Genomic DNA, 20,149 nt, shown 5'->3' with positions numbered 1-20,149 from the left:
AACCGTCCTTTTCGTCAGCAGTCCTTAAATTAAAAAGTCCAACTTATTATTTATTATGTGCACAGCATTTATAGCGAAGCAGTTGATGACAATGGAAATCTTAGTAAGGATTTCAAGCTCCCTCAAACTATGCTCCTTAATTATGTAAAAAGAAAAATCAAACAAGAAAAAAAGAGAATCTAAACAGAAATAGTGCTGGTTAAAATATGGAACAAATATATATAAACATATATAAAATAAGTAAAAATAAATTACAGTGATTCTAAAATGAATGAACTGAGTATAAAAAATTAAAATATAAAAGTATAACAGAGGTGTAAACAGTTGATTCAAAATAAAATAAAAACATTTCCGTTCTTCAGTCATTTAACAGAGTTTTATTGTAAATTTAAGAGCTGAAACACAACAGCAGCGTAAGATACAACAGAGTTACAGACTCACTGCAGTTTAAGAAGACGACACTGACAGAGCGAGTACAGTCAGATATCACGCAGCGCTGATGAGGGTGGGGGTGTCCTCCTCTCTGTGGGTCTGTCAGTGTGTGTTAATGCCCTGCTGCTGGCAGCGAGAGATCAGCATGGTGACAAGTTTCTGCAGAACCTCTGCCCTCATCTTACTGGTCTGAAGAACCTCCTCATGGTTAACCTTCTCCTCCCGACTGTAATCCAGAGACACCTGCAGGGCAACACAGACAGGTCAGTGCCATTACAGAGCCACAATGCAGCCGTCTTACAGCCAAATTACCATTACATTGTAACCATCATACAGACACATCACAGCCGTCGTACAGCCACATCACAGCCGTCGTACAGCCACATCACAGCCGTCGTACAGCCACATCACAGCCGTCATACAGCCATCAAACAGCCACATCACAGCCGTCGTACAGCCACATCACAGCCGTCAACAGCCGTCATACAGCCATCAAACAGCTGTCTTACAACCATATCACAGCCTTCATACAGCCACATCACAGCAGTCTCACAGCCATCAAACAGCCGTCTTACAGCCGTCATACAGCCATCAAACAGCCGTCTTACAGCCATATCACAGCCTTCATACAGCCACATTACAGCCGTCATACAGCTACATCAAAGTTGTCAAACAGCCACATCACAGCCATCATTCAAGTTACAAGCCCATTCAAATGTGCTTTTTTTGTATCAGACACCACTGTTATCATTTTAATACTGACCATGTTGGTGATGAGGGACAGACCAAGAACTCTGAGTCCACAGTGCTTCGCCACCGTCACTTCAGGAACTGTACTCATACCTGAGGAGGAGGAGGAGGAGGAGGAGGAGAGTGTGAAATGAATGAGAACAAACGTTTTCACCATATTAAGGTTTCACTATAATTGATCAAAGACGTTCTGCGAACTGGTCCCAGTGTCGACAGCAGAGCCAATCACTGCTCTCTTTGTTTAATCACTTATGACGCTCGTTAAGACTCATTTATTTACCAGGAAGGCTGACCAGTCACTGAGGACAGTGTGTCCACCTGTCTTCCTGTCTTACCTACAGAGTCACAGCCCAGGATCAGCAGCATTCTGGCCTCCGCGATGGTTTCGAAGTTCGGTCCGCTCACCATACAGTAAACTCCCTCTCTGATGAAGTCACTGCAGCCGAGCTCGGCACCCACGTCCAACGTCAGCCGCCTCAGATCCTTACTGTACGCATCAGACATACAGGGGAACCTGATCCCAAAACTACAGACACAGACAGATAGGTCACATTTTTAATGCCAATATAGTCCGGGCTCATATGTAATCATCGCTGTCTTTTCCTGTCTCTCTGTCTGTAGTCCTGTCTCACCGCTCGTCGTTGGGTCCACACAGCGGGTGTTGTCCGGCGAATCCCGGCAGGTTGATGTGATCTTTGATTATCATGATGTCACCGACTTTAAAGTCTGGACAGATCCCTCCAGAGGCGTTTGTCACCAGCACAGACTCCACCCCCATCAGCTTAAAGATCCTAATAGGGAATGTCACCTGAGACAGGTAGACAGACAGACAGGTAAACAATGAGATAGTCTTGATAGGATAAACGCTCCAGTGGGTTCGGGTCAGCAACAGCTTTTTCCTGTCCACAGTGACGAGTCCAGGAGGATCCTGATCAGATGTTGAGCAACCTCATATGGGTCCAAATAACCGCGGACATCACCTGTTGCAACCCCATCGCCAGAAAATTGTTTGCATTGACTGCTTCTGCAAACCGCAGATATGTTGCATTTTCAAGTTCTTATTCAGCGGGTACATTGAAACTTTATGTTTCTTGATGTTTCATCAATGCTATGGTTAACATGTTATTAGATTCAGGCACAAACCCCACTTGGCTATGGTTAGGAAAAGACTGTTCATCCTTCCAACATCCATCCATTTTCTTCCTCTTATCTGGGGGTCATGGGGGCAACAGGCTGAGCAGCGTACTCCAGACGTCCCTCTCCCCAGCAACACTTTCCAGCTCCTCCTGGGGGACCTCGAGGCGTTCCCAGGCCAGATGAGATATAAAATCCCTCCAGCATGTTCTGAGTCTGCCCCAGGGCCTCCAACCAGGTGCACGTGCCCAGAATACCTCTGACAGAAGGCCCGAACCACCTCAATTGGCCCCTTTCAAAGTGAAGAAGCAGCGGCTTTGCTCGCTGTACTCCGAGCTCCTTCCTGATGCGTGAGCTCCTCACGTTATCTCCAAGGCTGAGCCCAGCCACCTTACAGAGGAAACTCATTTGGTCCGTTTGTATCTGCGATCTCATTCTTTCGAGCTTCGCCTTCCAGCTGAGGTCCGTCTTCACCAAAATTGTGCGGCAGAGTGTTCGCATCACTGCAGATGCCCATCTCACGCTCCATTGTACCCTCACTCGTGAACAAGACCTGAGATACTTGAACTCTTTTGCTTGGGGAAGTAACTCTCTCCTCACCTAGAGGAGGCAATCCACTATTTTTCGACAGAGAACCATGACCTTAGATTTCAAGGTGCTGACTTTCTTCCTGACTGCTTCAAACTCAGCTGCAAACTGCCCCAGTGCATACTGGAGGTCACAATGTGATGAAACCAACAGAACCACATCATCTGCAAAGAGCAGAGATGCAATTCTGAGCCCAAACTAGAACCGCCTTGAGATCCTGAAAGATCATGTTTTGGCTTGAAATACCTGGTTTGGGGGGCACAGTTCTGGCAGGAAGTGCAGCGATGTCTCTGTAAAAAACAACCGCTCTTCATGCCTCAAAATGCCTCATAAAACAGTGATACCTCACTATAAATCTCACCACACGCATGCGTGAAGTGCGGCCGTGATGTCAGTTTTAAACGGCGACAGAAGGGGTTGCGCTTCTAAAAAGATTACACTCTGGGACCTGAAAACCCTGTTGTTGTGTGAACGAAAGGCCAAACTGCAACAAAAGTTTAATATTTCATGCAAGAAGTTTTGCCATGTAGGCTAAACGGCCCCTAAGTGAAGGGTCAGAGGGAAACGGTCACTTCAGGACCTGATGGGGACTCACCTGACAGAGGGAGTAACCTTCGTACAGGTGGAAGTGACCCTGCATGAAGACGCAGGAAGTGTCCTCGATTGTCCCAAACACCAGACTGCCCTCATGACCGGCAACTGAGAGAGAGAGAGAGAGAGAGAGACAGTGGTAGGCAGAGTGAGAGAGATTAGCGTAAACAGTCTGCTGTCGATAGTTAAATTAATCTGAGTGTGTCTTTCTGTAACACATGGTGAGTTCTGCTACATGACAATATAAAGAAAAAACAATATTCAGGGTTGATGATCAGAACTAACGACGCTTCAGAAGAGAAGGAGGCAGGCAGGAAAGAAGAAGCTCCGCCCCCCTTAGTCTGCAGTGGGCGGGACCGACTCACCTGTGCTGACGGGGAAGTTAGGGATGTCTTCGTACTTGAAGGTCTGTTTGTTGGCGGCTCCGTCAGCCAGAAGGCCGAGTCCTGTTCCACAGATCACGGCGACCTTCGGACGGTGACTCGTGTGGTTCAGGAGCCACTCAGTGGTCAGTTTGTAGTGCTCAAATGAGCAGCAGCTGGGGGGAGGAGGAGAGGGGGAGGACATACTATGAACACCTCGCTGATTTAGTATTCACAACCTTGGAAGTTGAAATTTTCTGAGAGCTCCAAATTTATAACCTCCCATGTTGTGAGCAAAAGTTCTGTTTGAACGCAGCAAAATTTTCTTAGCGGACAAATAATACGCATGAATGGGGGCGATTCCTAATGTATATGGTGGGCATGCACCATGACTGCACAGACGCAGATGGGCAGAGAACTGTACTGTAGACGTGAGTTTTTGAGACACTGCCCCCTACGGTTTGGGAGAATGTCGTTTTACCGTACAGAGTGTAAATGATCAGACGTTTCCTCATTGCAATACAGCGTCAGCTCATTGCCCAGTGGAGAGCATAACTGAGCCTGAATGATGACAGGTGCATCATGGTAAATGTTGGATCTCTTTGTGTTTATCAGGTTGTCTTTTGTCTTTTGTCAGGTTGTCTTCATCTTGTATGGGGTATAAAGTAAACAAAAACAGAATGTCTGAATCCTGAAACCAGATGCAAAAAAGAAAAATGAACTTGAAACAGGTTTTTAGAAACGAGGTGAATTAATCTCACTGTGATGACGTGTTTTTCTTCACTTGAAGTACTGATATTACTGAACACGAGGACCCCTCAGTGATCATTAACAGCTTTTTATCTTCAGAGGAAACCAAGAAAAGTGACCTGACAGCAGATTTTACTTAAGAAATGGTTAAAAGTGAAGCTCAGGTTCAAAGATCAGAACTTGAACTGAAGATTAAAACTGTACTCACCTGGATTCTGATAACTGTGGTGTCACGTTGGTTTTGTTGAATCATTCATTTATTCAGTGAATGATCCTGAGAGTGGGTATTTTGGCCCAGTCCCATTCCTAATTTTTACCCCACCCCTCATCCTTAGAACAGACGGACACCATTACAAATAGTGGTGGTTGAAATCCTCCCCTATGAAAGTGAACAACCTTTCAGGACCCTGATACGTCATTAGTAGTCGCTGATGGTGTTCAACAGACGGAAGTATGGCAATAACGGTATTATCAAAAGGACATTTGCTATTTATCTGATGGAGGTAGAAAAGCATGGACGCACACAATTCATTACAAATTAAGTTTCATGCTATCAGTCGACAAACAAGTCACCAGATTACTTGGTTTAGATCGTATCTGTCTGTCTGCCTACATTCAGTTTGCCTGACTTAAAAATTTCAGATTACTCTCTTTTTCAGTTACTAGTGGTATTCCTCAGGGTTTTGTCTTTGGTCCCCTTTAATTTGTCATTTATCTTCTATCTCTTGGCCATGTTTTAAGAAAATTCAGCATTGACTTCCACTACAATGCAGATGGCACCCAGTTCTATCCATCACTAAGCCTCCTTCCACTCACTTCCCTACTAACTGCTTATTGAATATTAAATCTTGGTTCTTGTACAACTTCCTAAACTAACATTCTCCGTATATACACTAAATCTGCTTTGGCCACACCCCATAGTTTCTTTCTGACCACCAACAACTCCAAAGTCCTTCCTTTCCCTCAGGTTAAAAATGTATTTTCTGATTTTTGGCGGATTAAATGTTGCCTATCTCCACGATTGACTCTCCATCTCCAAAAAATACCAATCACAACAGAAGATGCCAAGGTAAAAAAAATTTAAAAATCATTTACAAGCTATCTAGATCTAGCTATGCTTACCAGAGGTCACACTGATATTCACACAGGTGCTCATACAAAGTCTGAATTTGGAGGTGAAAGTAAGTAGTTATCAATTTTGTACGAAGAACTTAAAATATTGTTGGCAGAGATTAATATGGAAAATAACAATATCAATTTTGAAAATAATAACAAGTAATGCATTGTTTAAAAATTTTTTATGCGTAACAAGCCCAACAATGTCTAAAGGTTAAACTATACGTTCCAACCAATTGTGATCCAGAATTCTCAGTGGTCACAAAATATTGATAAAACTCATAAATACATATAAGCCAGATTTTAATTAGTTCCATAGTAAAATACTGCATCATATTTTGAAAATGAATTATGTTTATGTACAAATCTTTTTATGGGATATCAACAACATCTGCAGTTAGAAGATAATTATAATGCAGTAGAAGTGCACAGTAGAAGAATTAGTAAATTCTCAGGCAAAGTTGAAGTACAGAAAAATGAAATAATTAATTTCAGAAAGTGAGGAGAGATCTTACCAGGAACTTCCTTTGGTGTGCATCGTCCACCTGCAGACATGAGAGGAAGAAAAAGAAAAAGACGGAGATCAGCAGAGAGTCAGTGAGAGGTCGCTCTGCTCTGATTGGTTGAATCACAGCCTGTAAATACAGTCGGGGTCATTGACTCTGTGTGTCTGTGACCTTTGACCTCTGCAGTTTGTACAGTCGAGGTTTAAAGTTTCGTAGGTGGCTTCCACAAACTACTCAGGTATATATGTATACAGTCTCTGATAATGTACACACAGTATATTATGACGGGCGCGGTACAGATAACACATTCTGTAAAAGCACAATATATAATGACTGTATATTATATCATTTTATGTTATATTATATTATAATATTCAAATTAAATTACCCTTAGAAAAGGGTTGGACAAACATTACAAAAAAAGGGAATCAGCAAACTGACGTGAAATCATCAAGTCATGACAGCATTATCATATATATATAATATTCATGTGAAGATAAAGAATGAACCAGGAGGAATAGTAACAGAGAGATTTATTATAACATAATAATTACATTTAAATTAATTAAAAGCCAGACTAAATAAATAGTCACTGGGCTGCATCTTTTATAGCTTTTGGAAGGTATTCCTTAATTTTGGAACAAAAACAGAAGATCTGAGGGCTCGTGAAGAAAAATTTGCACAATGGAGAGCTTGCAATGTAGGGCAGTCCCAGCATTAGGAGCTTTAAAAACAAGTTAGAGAACATTAAAATCTAGTCCGAAAAAGACTGGCAGCCTTTGGAGTGAAGCTGCAATCAGGGTAATATGCTCTTTCTACCTTGTTTTGGTTAAGTCTATCCATCTATCTATCTATCTATCTATCTATCTATCTATCTCTATCTCTCTCTCTCTCTCTCTCTCTCTCTCTATCTATATATATATATATATATATATATATATATATATATATATATATAATAATAATATTATGATTGTAAATCATGAAAAAGTTATGAAACTCAAAGTTTGAAAGCATCAATCTTCAGTTTTAAATATCTAAATGAAGTAAAAGTTGACATAAATAAAATCTGTAAATTGAACTTTTAGATTTCCAGTTATTTTCCTTTGAGGAGAGGAGGAGTGAGTTGCTGATCCTCAGTCTGTTATCTGAACTCGGAGTATCTGGGCTGGTACAAAAAACTGATCTGACATCAGCACACAGAGATAAACACAGAAACATGCTCCAAAGAAGCTGTGGACTCAGCAGCTGATCATCTGATACCTGATCAATAAACCAGCAATGAAATCAGTACCAGTCCTGATCCAGTGAAACTGGCTCTCTGTTGTTCTTCTCAGTTTTTATTAAAAAGATAAATTGGATATCCAGAAACTGATAATAGATTACACCTGTTTTGGGTCAAATGTGTGCGTGCGTGTCATGGAGCCATGATGTAAAGGCGAGCCCCTTATAGGAGGGAGCAGACACGTAGGAGGGATTTCTGGGAGATGTAGTCCACGATTTCACAGAGGAATTGTGGGTTAAAAACTTTCTCAGAGTTATGTGATGCAATAACAGCTCTTGTAGCTCCTGCTGCATCATGAGGGAGCCAGTTCCTACTGACAAGCACATAGAAACAGCGTCATGTGACCTCACAACATCATGTGACCTCACAGGATCCGTGGAAATTCGGAGGGTCGACAGCTTTAGCTCTTTGGCCCGTCCCTGAGCAGTTTTTATGGTGTTGCATGGTACACTATCTTCCTGCGGGGGGGGCACTGCAATTGGGGAGTGCTGTTGCCATGGGGGGGTTTACTTGGTCTGTGATGGTGTTTGGGTGGGTGGAGCATGTCAGGAGACATCCACCTGAATGTCAGGACCAAAGGTTTCTGAGCAGAGCGCTGCACTGTAATGAAATGATCCTTTTTATTCCCGAGACACGAGTCAGTGGTTTACGCAGCTCATCGGTTTATATACATGTTGACTCTTTGCACATAATGCTTGTGTTTGTTTCTGCTCTTTGTGGTTCCTTCATGTTCTGTGGTGCTGCTGTGATGATCTCTGTATGTTCTATATCTGTACTTATACTACTACTCTACTACAACTCTTACTGTTTGTACTTGTATTAATACTGCAATCCATGCTGAGGTCAAACACAGTTTCTGCTATGTCAGCAAAACCTCCATCATTCTGTTAGAGAGAGGGTGTGTGTGTGTGTGTGTGTGTGTGTGTGTGTCAGTGAGGTAAAGAGCTGTGTGTCGCCGTGGGAACACTTCTGCAGGAATCCAGCACATCAGTTGCCATAGAAACTGTGTTTCCATAATAGCAACAGTCTGTGTGTATATGTGTGTGTGTGTGTGTGTGTGTGTGTGTGTGTGTGTGTGTGTGTGTCCTGCAGTATTTTATTTTTGTCATCAACACTTCCACTAATAATAACAATTGTAATATTAAAATTAATAATAATAATAGGTTTAAAATAACAACATTAATAATAATGGTAATAACTGAGTCATTAGACAGACTGTAGTGATGATAAATTGATACATATAAATACCACAGTTAGGTTTAGGCAAAAGAGGCACATGGTGAGGTGTAGAAAAAAAAACATATTTAACCCTGAACTCCCCGGAAAAAAATTATTTGTTTGTGTGACTTTTTATATTACGGGGTTAACAGTAGTGTTATTATGTGTCGCCATCCTTCTCTGTGTTTCACTCGCATGTGACTGGTTCCCTCTGGCCGCCCGTGTGCGTTGCATGTGGACGCGTGTGGTGCTGTCCGGCCATCATTAAAATAGGCCACCGGTTTTATCTGAGTATGTTCTCATCTGACACTGTCCAGCAGCGTTCTGGTTGGATGTGAAAGGTGGCTTTTGGTGTCATGCTCATATGATGAAAACCCTGAAAGAGCCGCTGAATTTGATGAATTTGGATTGAAAACAGGCTGAAAAAACTCAAAAATAAGCAGGGCTGGGAGGGAGAATAAGACATGCTCAGGCACCCAACCGTGCCACCTCTTGATCCACAGCACCTCCCTGCCCCCTGCTCACACCAAAAGTAGTCGATTGGTGAGAGAGCAGCGGCAGGGCTGCGAGTGAGATTTTGGTAGGTGATGACAGCAAGCTGCTGCTCCTGGGATGAGCCAATAGCAAAATTCAGTTGCAGTCACTGCGCGTATTTACAACACAATATGTAGAATTTTAATACTTCTACACTGAAATGAGTTGTACCTGGAACAATTAACAGTACTAACTACACATATATATTATTTTTTAACTAAAAAATTTTAAAATGCTTAAGTATAATCTGGGACAGAGTTCTTGCTAACTTCTGGGTCATTTCTTATTTTTATTGCTCATTACCTTGTTCTTAAAATAAAGCCAATATGCCCATGTCTCAAATAAAAAATTTGACTGTATTTCCATTTTTGATGAGGAAGTTTTGTGTGGAAGAATTAAAAGCCCATCCCATAAAGCGCCTGTCCCAAATTTAAGCCTGTTGAGGTTAGTGATTTAAGTAAGTAATTTAAGTAATTTCTGAGCTTCTTCAAATGTCTCAAATATCACATAATGAAAAACTAAAGTCACCATTTTTTTTTATTTATATTATTATTATTATTATTATTATTATTATTATTATTATTATTATTTGTTATATATCAGCTGCTTGAGGGGAGGTTGAATGGATTGGGGTGGGCTGGGGGTCTCGTGCGTCTGGCCGTTGATCTGCTCGGAGCGGCTCTGTCAGCTCAGACTCTGAGGAGGAAGAGGAGGAGGAGGAGGAGGAGGAGGTGGAGGAGGAGTGTCAGTGCAGCGACTCCGTCAGTCAGTAAACACAGTCGGCTACCGACGGTAACGGACAGCTGCGGTCGGTCCGGTGATGAAGATGAAGATGATGCTGCTTCTTCAACTCTGCGGTAAAAAGCGAAGAGCTCCGCGTGTCTTCCTGTTTCCTCCATCATCCCTCCATCTTCATCTTCATCACACATTTTAACGGCTGCTCCCACTCTGTGCGCGCGCGCGCGTGCGTATGTGTGTGTGTGTGTGTGTGTGTGTGTGTGTGTGTATATATACGTGTGTGTGTGTCGGTGATTTTAACAATGAGATAAAACGGTGTGTGCTGTCACCAGATGTGACGGTTTGATGATGATGATGCAGCAAAAACACACACCATCTCATCCTGTGTGTGCGTCCATATATGTGGTGTGTGTACACGAACGCATGCACGCCGCACACACACGCGCGCGCGCGCGCTTCTGCCGTTAACTTCGCAACCGGTGTGTAAATATAGAAATCACTGCGTCAGACTGACGTAGAAACCCGGTAAACGCATTCCTCCATAGTCAGACACCTTCATCATCATCACCATCATCATCATCATCATCATCACGTTACTACAGGCTCCACCTGTGTGACAGCAGACACGTGAGCTGCTGCAGGTGATAACCGTCTGCATTAATAATGACAACAGGCTAACCGTTAATAACAAGTTAAATGTTAAATGTTAAAACTTCTTGGTGTATAATTGTACTTTAGCTCTGTGGTTAAAGAAGTATCCTTTACTTCTGTAAAAGTAATAACACTAGTGTAAAAACAATACAAAAACAACACAACATACAAGTCAGAATCCTGCATTTCAAATGTGGGAAAATGAAGTATCCCAAATAAAAGCAGTTACTTCCCCTGCTAACAGAGGATGTTCCTACAACATTACAAGTTGCAATAATGTTTTAAAGGAAACATGTTAATCTAACGTTAAAAGAACGTTTAAAGGTTACATAATGGTGCTTTAAGGTTAAATGAACCAAAGTAATAACGGTTTCAAAGCAACATTCAGAAAATGTCACTGAGGACTGAGATTACAGATTAACTATTAAAACAAAACAAAACATTTTAAAGATTTTTTGAGGTTTATACAGAATGAACGCTCTGGGAACAAAAACTCAAACACTGAAAATGTTACTAAAGCATTGCATTTGTTGCGTTGTATTGTTCTCAGAATGTTTTTAGAACGGAAAATTGCTAGCTGGGTCTACTTCTTATATTTATCATCACTAAAAGGTCACTTATTGGGATCGCCTGTATTATAAAGTCTGCCACGTTCTTTTTAAAGTTAATTTAACTTTATTGCAGAGGGTCAAACACCAAGAAAACCACCTAAAACTCTGAGTATTACCTTAAGTGTTATTTATAGGACTTGATATGGATCTCTGTTATATTTCTATAAAGAAAATACGTTGTTAAATAAAATAATATAGAAACTTTGGATCTTCAAACATCCCAGCTAGCAATTTTTGGTACTAAAAACATTCTGAGGATGGTACAACGCAACATATGCAATATTTTATTCATGTTTTCAGCGGCAAGTTTTCTTTTAATTCCCAGAACGTTCTTCTTAAAGTTATGCTAATATCCTCTATAAACATAATTTTTTAAAAAACTTTTTTTGTTGTTAACATATCTCATAACACTACATTTTCATTTTAAAAAATGGTCTGTAATTTCAGACCTCAATAACATTTTCTGAATGTAGCTGTTTAAATGTTCTTCCTTTGTTCTCATGTAACATTGTGGGAACGTTTTATAAAGAACAATCTCTGATCTGTCACCACTCAACGTCACCAAAACATCCTCAGAGTGCTGCAGTTAAAACGTTATTGCAAACATTATTGTAACTTGTAGGTAACGTTAGCCAGTGTTGTGGGAACGTTTCCTGCTGGCTGGGGTGTACTTCTTATAAATACTGTATGTATGTGTACATATACACCCATGTATTGTTGGGGTGAGGATTTGTTCTGTTTTGTGTTAATGTTGATTCTTAACTGACAAACTAAAATAACAGCCAAAGGTTCAAAGTCCACCTGTGTGTGTGTGTGTGTGTGTGTGTGTGTGTGTGTGTGTGTGTGTGTGTGTGTCCATATGTTCACTCTCACACTGAAATACAAACACTGAGTCTCTCTGCCGTCATTCAGCAGGTAATGACACCTGTGTGTGCTCAGAACACACAGTACATTCACATTTCACTCTAGACCACAGTGTTATTATCATTATATTATATATCTGGTTAATGTTCAGGGTTCCTGCAGCTTAAGGCAAGTTAGATTTAAGACTTTTTAATTGCCAATTTGAATTAATTTTAAGATTAATTTTCTAATAGCTAAAATTAAAGGACAATTTCATTTTGCCGAAATATTTAGTATGACATGAAACATGAAATTTGTTTGGTCCAGTGAAAACAACCTTTTTTGAGTTAAACACATGGAAGACAATGAATATATTATATTATTTTAAAATAAGTAGAGGGAAATATCTGGCACCTCTGTTCGTTTTGTGTTTTCAACTCGACATGTGAGATTCAACTGTTTGGATTCTCATCATGACAAATTAAAGAAAAGGAATTTGTTGAATTAATTTTTTAAAAAAATTATTACCAATTATTTTGAGATTTTACAAAGCAACATCAGAAAGAAACTCGAACTCTAAAAAATTCTATTTCCCATGTCTGTGCATTTTTAGACTTTTTAAAGATGAATTTAAGTCATTTTCAGACGAACAAAGGCCTTTTATTGAGATTAATGAATTCAATGCTTTTTAAGACTCTTCAAGGATCTGCAGGAGCCTTGTCTGCTAACGTGACAGTGACCCTGACGGACGACGAACTTACCTCATGTGCGTTTCTCCTGCAGGTCATGTGACTTCTCGTGGAGGATGGGCAGTCAGCGTTGAGCTAGCTTCCAGTGGACAGGAGGTCTGAGGTGAGGCGAGGGATCATGGGAGATGGAGGACCCCTGCAGACCGAGGGGAACGCCCTCCTCAAAGCCGTCTTCCAGGGGAAGCTGAGGTTGACCCGCCTGCTGCTGGAGGGCGGCGCTTACATCAACGAGGGCAACGAGCGCGGGGAGACTCCAATCTCCGCCGCCTGCATAGCGAGCTACGACGACCCGCAGACCCGGCAGAGGATGGTGAGGTACCTTCTTGAGAAAGGTGCCGATCCGAACATCCCTGACAAGAGTGGGAGGACGGCGCTGATGCATGCTTGTGCCGAGCAGGCGGGGAAGGAGGTGGTCTCACTACTGCTGGAGAACGGCGCTGATCCCAGCCTCAAAGACTACTCCGGCTCCTCAGCCCTCGTCCACGCCATCAACAAGGGAGACCGCGACACTCTGCAGGTGTTGCTGGATGCTTGCAAGGCCAAAGGCAAAGAGGTGATCATCATCACCACTGACACGTCACCGTCGGGCACCAAGAAGACCAAGCAGTACCTCAACTCCCCGCCCTCGCCGGGCATCGTGGACAAACTGTCTCCGGCTTGCATGTCTCCGTCTGAGGTGGAGATTGGCACCTCTTCACCTGCAGGAGACAAGAGCAAAGACGACGAGGGGATCTTCAGCTTCGCGCTCACCTCGGCTTTACCTTTACCTTCAGCTCGACCACCAGGAGAAAAGAGACCGCCACCACGGAAGCTGCTGAAGAGGCTGAACTCGGAGCCCTGGGGCCTGGTAGCACCCTCGGTGCTGAGTGGAGTTCCTCAGGAGAGGGTTGACGGAGGCCTGGTGGAGGAGGGCAGCTGTGATCTGAGCAAGACGATCACTGAGATCAATGGCCTGTCCATCACAGAACCTGTGAGACCTCTGTTGTCAAGGCGACACAGCATTGAAACCCATGATCCCTGCTCCCCCAAACTCATCGATCGATCCTGCTCCGAGGACTACGCAGCTCTGTCAGGTTCCTCTTGGGCTGACAAAGTCCAACAGCACCAGATCCTGTACCGTAGAAACACGGCCCCAGAGTCCCAGGAGAACGCTGGGGGACCTGGGGCGGTTGCAGCGCGGGCCCTGGCTCACCCCAAACTCACCCGGATGGAGCACTACGAGTCAGACACCCATCTCTGCCCAGAGTCCATCCCTGGATCTCCGGATTCTGGCAGGGTGTCTGTGGAGCGAAGGAGGTACAACGCCTCCCCCCTCTCCCTGGTCACAAGCTCCTCCAGGGAGTCTCTGGAGAACATCCCCAACTCGGTGTCCCCCATCACCATGCGCAGGCGTCCCCCAGGACTCCTGGAGCGCCGGGGCTCTGGTACCCTCCTTCTGGACCACATCTCTCACACCAGGCCAGGCTTCCTGCCTCCGCTCAACATCAATCCCCAGAGACCCATCCCCGTCATCCGGGCCAACGGAAAGCCCACCTCCCCCATCCACTCTGGGCACAAGATCCTGGTCCCCATGGCCCCGGCCTCCCCTAAACGAGGCCCGGACTTCAAGATGAAGAAGAAGCTGATGAGGAGACACTCGATGCAGACGGAGCAGATGAAGCAGCTCTCCACCTTCCAGGAGATCCTGGCCGAGAAGGTCATCGAGTCCAACGGGGATTGATGACAGGAGGCGTCGTGGCAGAGCATGATGGGTAGCTGCAGAGACTCTCAGAGTGGCGATTTACTGTGAAGCTTCTCCATCAGATCATCATCTCACTGATGACCTCATTAAAACCAACGTGTCTGGTCTTCATGGAGGGCTGCACCAATGAGGGTTTCATTAAACCGAGAAAAGGTTTTTATTGGAGTTTAGTAAAACTTTATGAAACCAGTTTTAAATTTGAGCCTTTACATTAAAGCTCTTTATAATTGTAGCTGTAATTTAACGTTTCAAGCCAACATGTTAACGTAACAAAAAAAAACAAAAAGGTAAAACAAAGTGCTTCCTCAACTTTTAACCTCTCACGGCTGTTCAAAAATTGTTTTAAAATGTTACTGATGATGTTTAAAGCCTCACTTTACCAGACACTCAAAAGGGTTAAACTGTTGTTCTCTTCAAAGTCATCTAGCTGTGACGCCCTGCTTGTCAGCAATGCTCACTTTTTAAAAAATATTAAGTTTCTTTTCTTTAGCACCTGATAAACTCATAAAATGCAGCATTCATTTATTTAGACCTTCTCATCACTAATCTCTAAAAGTTAAACCTTTTTCATTTCAATAAGAGAAGTTTAACCCTTGTTGGTGCAGCTCTCCTGTTTCCTCTCCTCTGATCCACAGGAAGCTCTCGGGGTTAAAAATCAGTTTACAACACATTCCTGATGCTTCCTCATTAGCCTATTTATTCACTTCAGTCAAAAACTGATAAAACTATAAAAAGAAATGATCCGACTTGTTTGATGTTTACAGATGCACAATTTGCACTGAGGTCCATTGTTGTCTTTGTGACGGATGAAAACACGAACTTTTAGCTGGACCTAAACTGACGAAACTGAACGTTGACTCTGAAAACAAACTGTCATCTTTTCATTAACGAAACCAACATATTTATTTTAATCCGTTTATAAGCTCCTGTTCTGATTGAAGAATGTGATAAAGTGTCAAACTACCTACTGCGCTGTATGTACCGTAATTATCGACACACTAGTCAATATAATAGTTGGTATCTCTGTGTAAATGATTCTGAGCTCCTCTGAATGAATCGTATTATTTCACAGTTCAGAGGGACGTATGAAACGTTCGTCCTGACTATGTTTCTGTACTTTAACCAACATCACTGAGGTGATATTTTGATCTAATTTGTGTTGAGATGAACTTCAATGAAACGTGGTTTTCTTGTTTATGAAATTCCAAAGAAGTCGTGTGGACGATTTGAACCAAAACCTGCTGAAACTGTAAATACTGTAAAGATGCGTCGGTGCAATAGAGCTGATACTGTAATGTCAATCCTTGAGCGGAGGACCCTGAAGGACAGTTAGAGGGACAGTCCCATGTTTTGTCTGTCCTCTCCAGAGTCAGAAGATAGATATCAGTGTCACCTGTGTGCGTGTCCGGGACACACCAGGTGAGGGAATGGCCTGCCTTATTCCACCTCTGATGGACTTACCCCGGCATCTTACCTTAACCCTTACCTATCCCGCTCCTCCTGCCTAAACTTTACCAATCCAACTAACGAACGCAACGAGTACCATCCACACAGGAAGAGTAGAGCAGGTCATTCCTCTGACCCCCTACGATTCACAAATTTGCGTCCAGGTTTTCGTTTTTTCCCTTGGATGACCGGCCCCGCTCTGCCTTACTACTATCTATTCGTCCTGAATACAGAATAATTTGTAAGTTTGAGACTGAATACATTTAAATACATTTTTCTAAAAACAGCGTTGATTATGGGACTTATGTTTAATAAAAAAGCATAACTGTCCTTCAAAGCTATGAGCCTGAGCTGTTGCCAATCAGGCTTCAGCTGTTACTTTTTTGTTGGTCAGCATGAAATACAATGCTAATGAGTGATTTGAGGCCGTTTAAAAGTGAATCTTAAAGTTTACCTGTGCATCCAGTCTTCGTGCTAAGCTAGGCTATACCTGTCCACAGATGAAAGCATGACTCTGGAGAGGATCAGGATTTACTAAAGTGTTTTTATAAAGTCTCATTGAAATGAGCGTCCCTAAATCTTTGATTGTTGATAAAGTTTGACTGAAATGCTTTTATTGAAGCTCCCTGTTGACACTTTAGCGGAGAGATGATAAAGTTGATTCATGTAAAAATTTGCCCTTTGTGAGATGAAGAGTAATTAAAAACGCAATTGTTTAAACCGTTTCCAGTTCATACCAGTTTGTGTCAGTTTAACACAGGCTGATCACGTTCATTCAACTCAGATCAGACTGAATCACACCTGTTCAAACTTGATCAGACTGGTTTAAACTGTATTGGACTTGTTTAAACTGGATCAGACTCGATAAAAATCTGGATTGGACTCATTTTAAACTGGATTGTTCTTGTTTAAATCGGAGCAGACTGGGTCTAAACTGAATTTGCCCGGTTTAAACCGGATTAAACCGGAACAGACTTATCTGGTTGATGGACCTTGTTGTTGTACGTAGATACTTGAAGTTTAAACTAAATTAAAGTATTTTTGTAAGCCTGTTAGCAGATAGAAACGTCTCTAATAATTCTGTAATCTATTTTTTCTTCTTTCAATCTGATTGTAACTCAAACTGTGGAATAAAAACATTTGTTTCTTGTTCAACACTCAAAGGTCCCGCATCCAATCATCAGACGAGTCTCAACCATACTGTATAAAGTGATGGACACCGTCACCTTGACTTCACCCACTGGTTCATGATTTCCTGGAGCCAGAAGTGACCGTGTTTGGGCGAGAGGGTGTACCTGTGGAAGAGCGAGAGGGAGACCTGACTGCAGCAACGCCGTGCAGGCGGCCTGTCGGTTCAAGTGAAAATGTAAATGTTTTTTTTAAAGATGTACCTCTAGGCCCATTGTGTCAAGTTTCAGAAAAACATGTTGTTCAGACTGGAAAATGCCAAAAAACGATGCCCACCCAGAGAAACAGAAAGGGCACTGAAGGGTTTGCCGTGGTCATTTGACCAGAAAATGCTGATGTTGTTGGTGTTGGTGGGGCTGCGAAGTCACACTCACTGATCTGATAACACTGTTTTAGCGTATTCACACCTTTTTTCCCCTTTTACGGAAAAAGGTAACAATTTCTTTCTTTTTAAAACAAACATTAGCTTATTTGCCTTGCTTACTCAGAACACACTTGATTCAAACTCAAAAGAAACAAACTGAACCAAAACCATCTCAGTTAGTGTCGTTAGTCTTCAAGCTTGTCTCACCGCTGCACCCACAATCACCAGCTCTGGTTTTCTCGAAATAAACCCTTTATTCACATAGTTAGATGTGAAAATATGCTGATTTGCACGCTGTTTATTCTCACTGGGCTCTCGGTCGTCCACTGAGCAGCAACTTTCACTCGTTCTTCTGAGGCAGCCACAGTAACATGACATCAGATTTCAACAAACGTGCAGTTAATGGCAACAAAACAGGAGAAAGAACAGTGATGGAGAAATGATCAAAGTAACAGATTGCTTATTTGAAACCATAACATCACTAATCCACTGCTTGTTTCATCATTACTGTGAGTCCGGGACAGAGTGCCATCGTATTGTACCAGAAGCTCAAATATATCCCATTTTGAGAAAAATGATCGTACACCAGTCACAATCACGAGAATGAACAGGTTCAATTTATAACTTTGGTAAACAAGTATTTAAACAACTTTTCTACAAATCTACCCGTCTCCATTGCCTTAGAGAGACACTGTTTCTCAGTCTACACGGCTCAGTCCACAGCTGACATCAGTTTTTCCCAGCATGCAGTCAGATTGACTGTAAAGAGATGCGTAAACTAAACTACATGCTTATTGTAAGAGTCTCAGTAGTCAAATTATCAAACAGTACAGCAATTTTGGAATTATTGATCGTTCAGAGGTAAAAATTATTGTACAAATATGATAATTTTCGTACATCAGAAACACTGGTCTGGCACTTGCTGCAGGGAGCAGATAGTGTTTGCTGCTATAATAATGTTTCTAATGTTGCATACTGAACCTTTCATATGCTGTGCAAACTAAGTTATGCAAACAAAATATATGATGCAAATTTGTTAGTATCAGTTTGTCATCTTAATACCCTCTCCACCTTGTCTCAGACCTCTGCAGTTAGTCTTCCTACTTCTGCAGCTGGTCCTGGACCTCTGCAGCTAAACTTCTACAGAAGTCAGATTACTCTAATACGGGCAATGGTACGCATGAAAAGGCCGCCGCTCTGACCATCCTATTTCCATTGTAATGTGAATGTCCGGTCCTCTGTCATTCTATGAATGTGTTCACACTGTTTTCAGACCCGACACGCCCCTAAACTGAAGTGAGGAGTCAGATTCTGACTGACGGCACAAAGTGCCCAACGGACAGTTGATCTGTTGTCTCATCCAACCAACTGGGAACAAATCACCAAACAATAACCATATTTGCTTATTCCTGTGTTCTCTCATTTTAGTAAAGACTGACTGTTGAGGGTTAACTGGAAGAATTTGTGTCAAACTGAACTCTTCTGAAAAATCTAAAGAAACAAACACATCAAAACAAACGTGTGTGACTGGACAGACACCAGGAGACGGATAAAAGGTGGGATCTCTACAACGGATGATAGTGGGCAATAACATCATAAAATAATCCCTTTTATGACGTGTCACGCCACTGACTTCACTGTGTGTCTGTGAATCAGCTGATGTGATTCTCTGATTTATAATAAACTCGAAGCTCAGCCATTACACGGTAGCTTCACTTGTCTCACCTCAGACATGGCGGCAACTTCGTCTACAACGACGGGCAGTGTGGTGGTCGTCACACATGTTGGCCGAACTGTCCCCGCTGTTTTACCTCCACTTTCTCCAACTCCAGGGACTACGTCTCTAAGCCCTGTGGACGACAACACTTTCAACAGGGGACGACCGGTGGTCATAGGGGTAAGAGACCAGTCCTGTTTCCATCCAAATTTTATATAAATTTCCTGAAAAATATTCAAAAGAAAATGTGAATGAGTGCTTGTTTACATCCACTACTATTGGGGTTATATCCTGTATATTATATAGTATTACAGTATTAGATTATTAGTGGTTGGTGGAAATAAACTTAATCCACACTGTGAACATGTGCATGGGCTCACTTTTACATGATGTTACTTTGAGATCCATCAAAGGTTAAATAATCTGTTAACGTAATAAAGGATCCCGATCTGCCTGTCTGTCTGCAGACGATACAGATCATCACCGGCCTGATAATCCTCGTGTGTGGATGCATCATGGCGACGCATTCAAATACACTGCAGGCTACAACCGGCGTGTTTGTCTGGGCGCCGGTGATGGTGAGTTTGCTCTGTAATGAAAGAAGAAACTGAAACTCTTTATCTATACTTTACACACCCTGAATTAATGTCAGAAATGATAATAAAGGGTAACCCCTTGATTCCACCAGCAGTGTGTCGATGACATAACATCTGCAACTCTGTTTTGCTTCGTCCTTCACACGGCTCCATATCCCAACGGCAGCATCTCTGAGCGTTTCAGAAGCCGAGCGTCCTGCTGGCTGATAATGTAGACTTGCTGAGATTGTGCTTATTTC

At 42.4% G+C, this 20,149-nt stretch overlaps 2 protein-coding genes across 2 annotated transcripts; one reads left to right on the top strand and one right to left on the bottom strand.

Moving 5' to 3' along the window:
* Window positions 1–362: 362 nt before the first annotated feature.
* Window positions 363–6,305, bottom strand: pnp4b (purine nucleoside phosphorylase 4b). The gene is made up of 7 exons (XM_042490364.1): window positions 6,239–6,305; window positions 3,861–4,033; window positions 3,500–3,603; window positions 1,815–1,990; window positions 1,518–1,708; window positions 1,196–1,275; window positions 363–675 (listed from the first exon to the last, which is right to left on the bottom strand). Exons 1-7 carry the CDS (start codon window positions 6,259–6,261, stop codon window positions 535–537), a joined length of 888 nt encoding a protein of 295 aa, XP_042346298.1. The 5' UTR covers window positions 6,262–6,305; the 3' UTR covers window positions 363–534.
* Window positions 6,306–10,056: 3,751 nt separating this feature from the next.
* On the top strand, window positions 10,057–16,465 carry LOC121946018 (ankyrin repeat domain-containing protein 34A). The gene is made up of 2 exons (XM_042490421.1): window positions 10,057–10,123; window positions 12,893–16,465. The coding sequence occupies exon 2, from the start codon at window positions 12,977–12,979 to the stop codon at window positions 14,576–14,578; it is 1,602 nt and encodes a 533-aa protein (XP_042346355.1). The 5' UTR covers window positions 10,057–10,123; window positions 12,893–12,976; the 3' UTR covers window positions 14,579–16,465.
* Window positions 16,466–20,149: the final 3,684 nt, after the last annotated feature.

This window comes from Plectropomus leopardus, chromosome 7 (assembly GCF_008729295.1).
Source record: "Plectropomus leopardus isolate mb chromosome 7, YSFRI_Pleo_2.0, whole genome shotgun sequence".
Classification (NCBI taxonomy): Eukaryota; Metazoa; Chordata; class Actinopteri; order Perciformes; family Serranidae; genus Plectropomus; species Plectropomus leopardus.
The sequence above is the reverse complement of the archived record's forward strand: the minus strand, read 5'-3'. Positions and strand labels throughout refer to the sequence as shown.